The sequence below is a fragment of the Buceros rhinoceros genome, unplaced genomic scaffold, assembly GCF_000710305.1.
Source record: "Buceros rhinoceros silvestris isolate BGI_N320 unplaced genomic scaffold, ASM71030v1 scaffold12294, whole genome shotgun sequence".
NCBI lineage: Eukaryota > Metazoa > Chordata > Aves > Bucerotiformes > Bucerotidae > Buceros > Buceros rhinoceros.
In genome coordinates, this window is record NW_010410132.1 from 97,200 (window position 1) to 97,673 (window position 474).

A 474-nucleotide genomic window follows, 5' to 3' on the forward strand; every position below is an offset into this window, starting at 1 on the left:
TGCTGATGTTTCAGCAGCCAGGTAGGAAGCAGGCGTTGGCTTTTCCGCTTATCCACAGCGCAGCAAGCTGGGGGGAGGCTGTGTGGAAGGAGCCACACCGGTGAGCCTTGCCCATGCCAGCGTGGCACGGTCCCGCACGCTTGTCACCCCCCGAGCTGGGTTGATGGAACCAGAATCCTGGAGGGATTCTGAGCCAATATTTAACATCTTGGCCCTATATATAAATTATATATTATGCTTTGAGGGGCGTCATGACAGGCAGCAGCAGATGGTAGCTCATTTGTCTTGCTCCTGCATGGTCACAGACCCAGCGGGGAAACACTGCCTTGGTGCAGTGGAGGGAAATCCTTGTGTGAAGGGAACCGGTGCTGCGTCGGTGCTTCCTTCCCAAACGCCGCAAAAATGCTCCCGTCTGTAGAAACATCCTCTGACGCAGGAGGTTTCATGCTGAACTTGGACCCTGGACCTGGAGCA

At 55.3% G+C, this 474-nt stretch overlaps 1 protein-coding gene across 1 annotated transcript in view; it reads left to right on the top strand.

Annotated features, from left to right (window-relative positions):
* SAMD4A (sterile alpha motif domain containing 4A) overlaps positions 1-474 on the top strand; it is a 99,665-nt gene that overhangs the window by 97,073 nt on the left and 2,118 nt on the right. The window contains exon 11 of the mRNA XM_010135494.1: positions 1-21. Within this exon, the coding sequence (XP_010133796.1) occupies positions 1-21 (21 nt within the window). The remainder of the gene's footprint in view (positions 22-474) is intronic.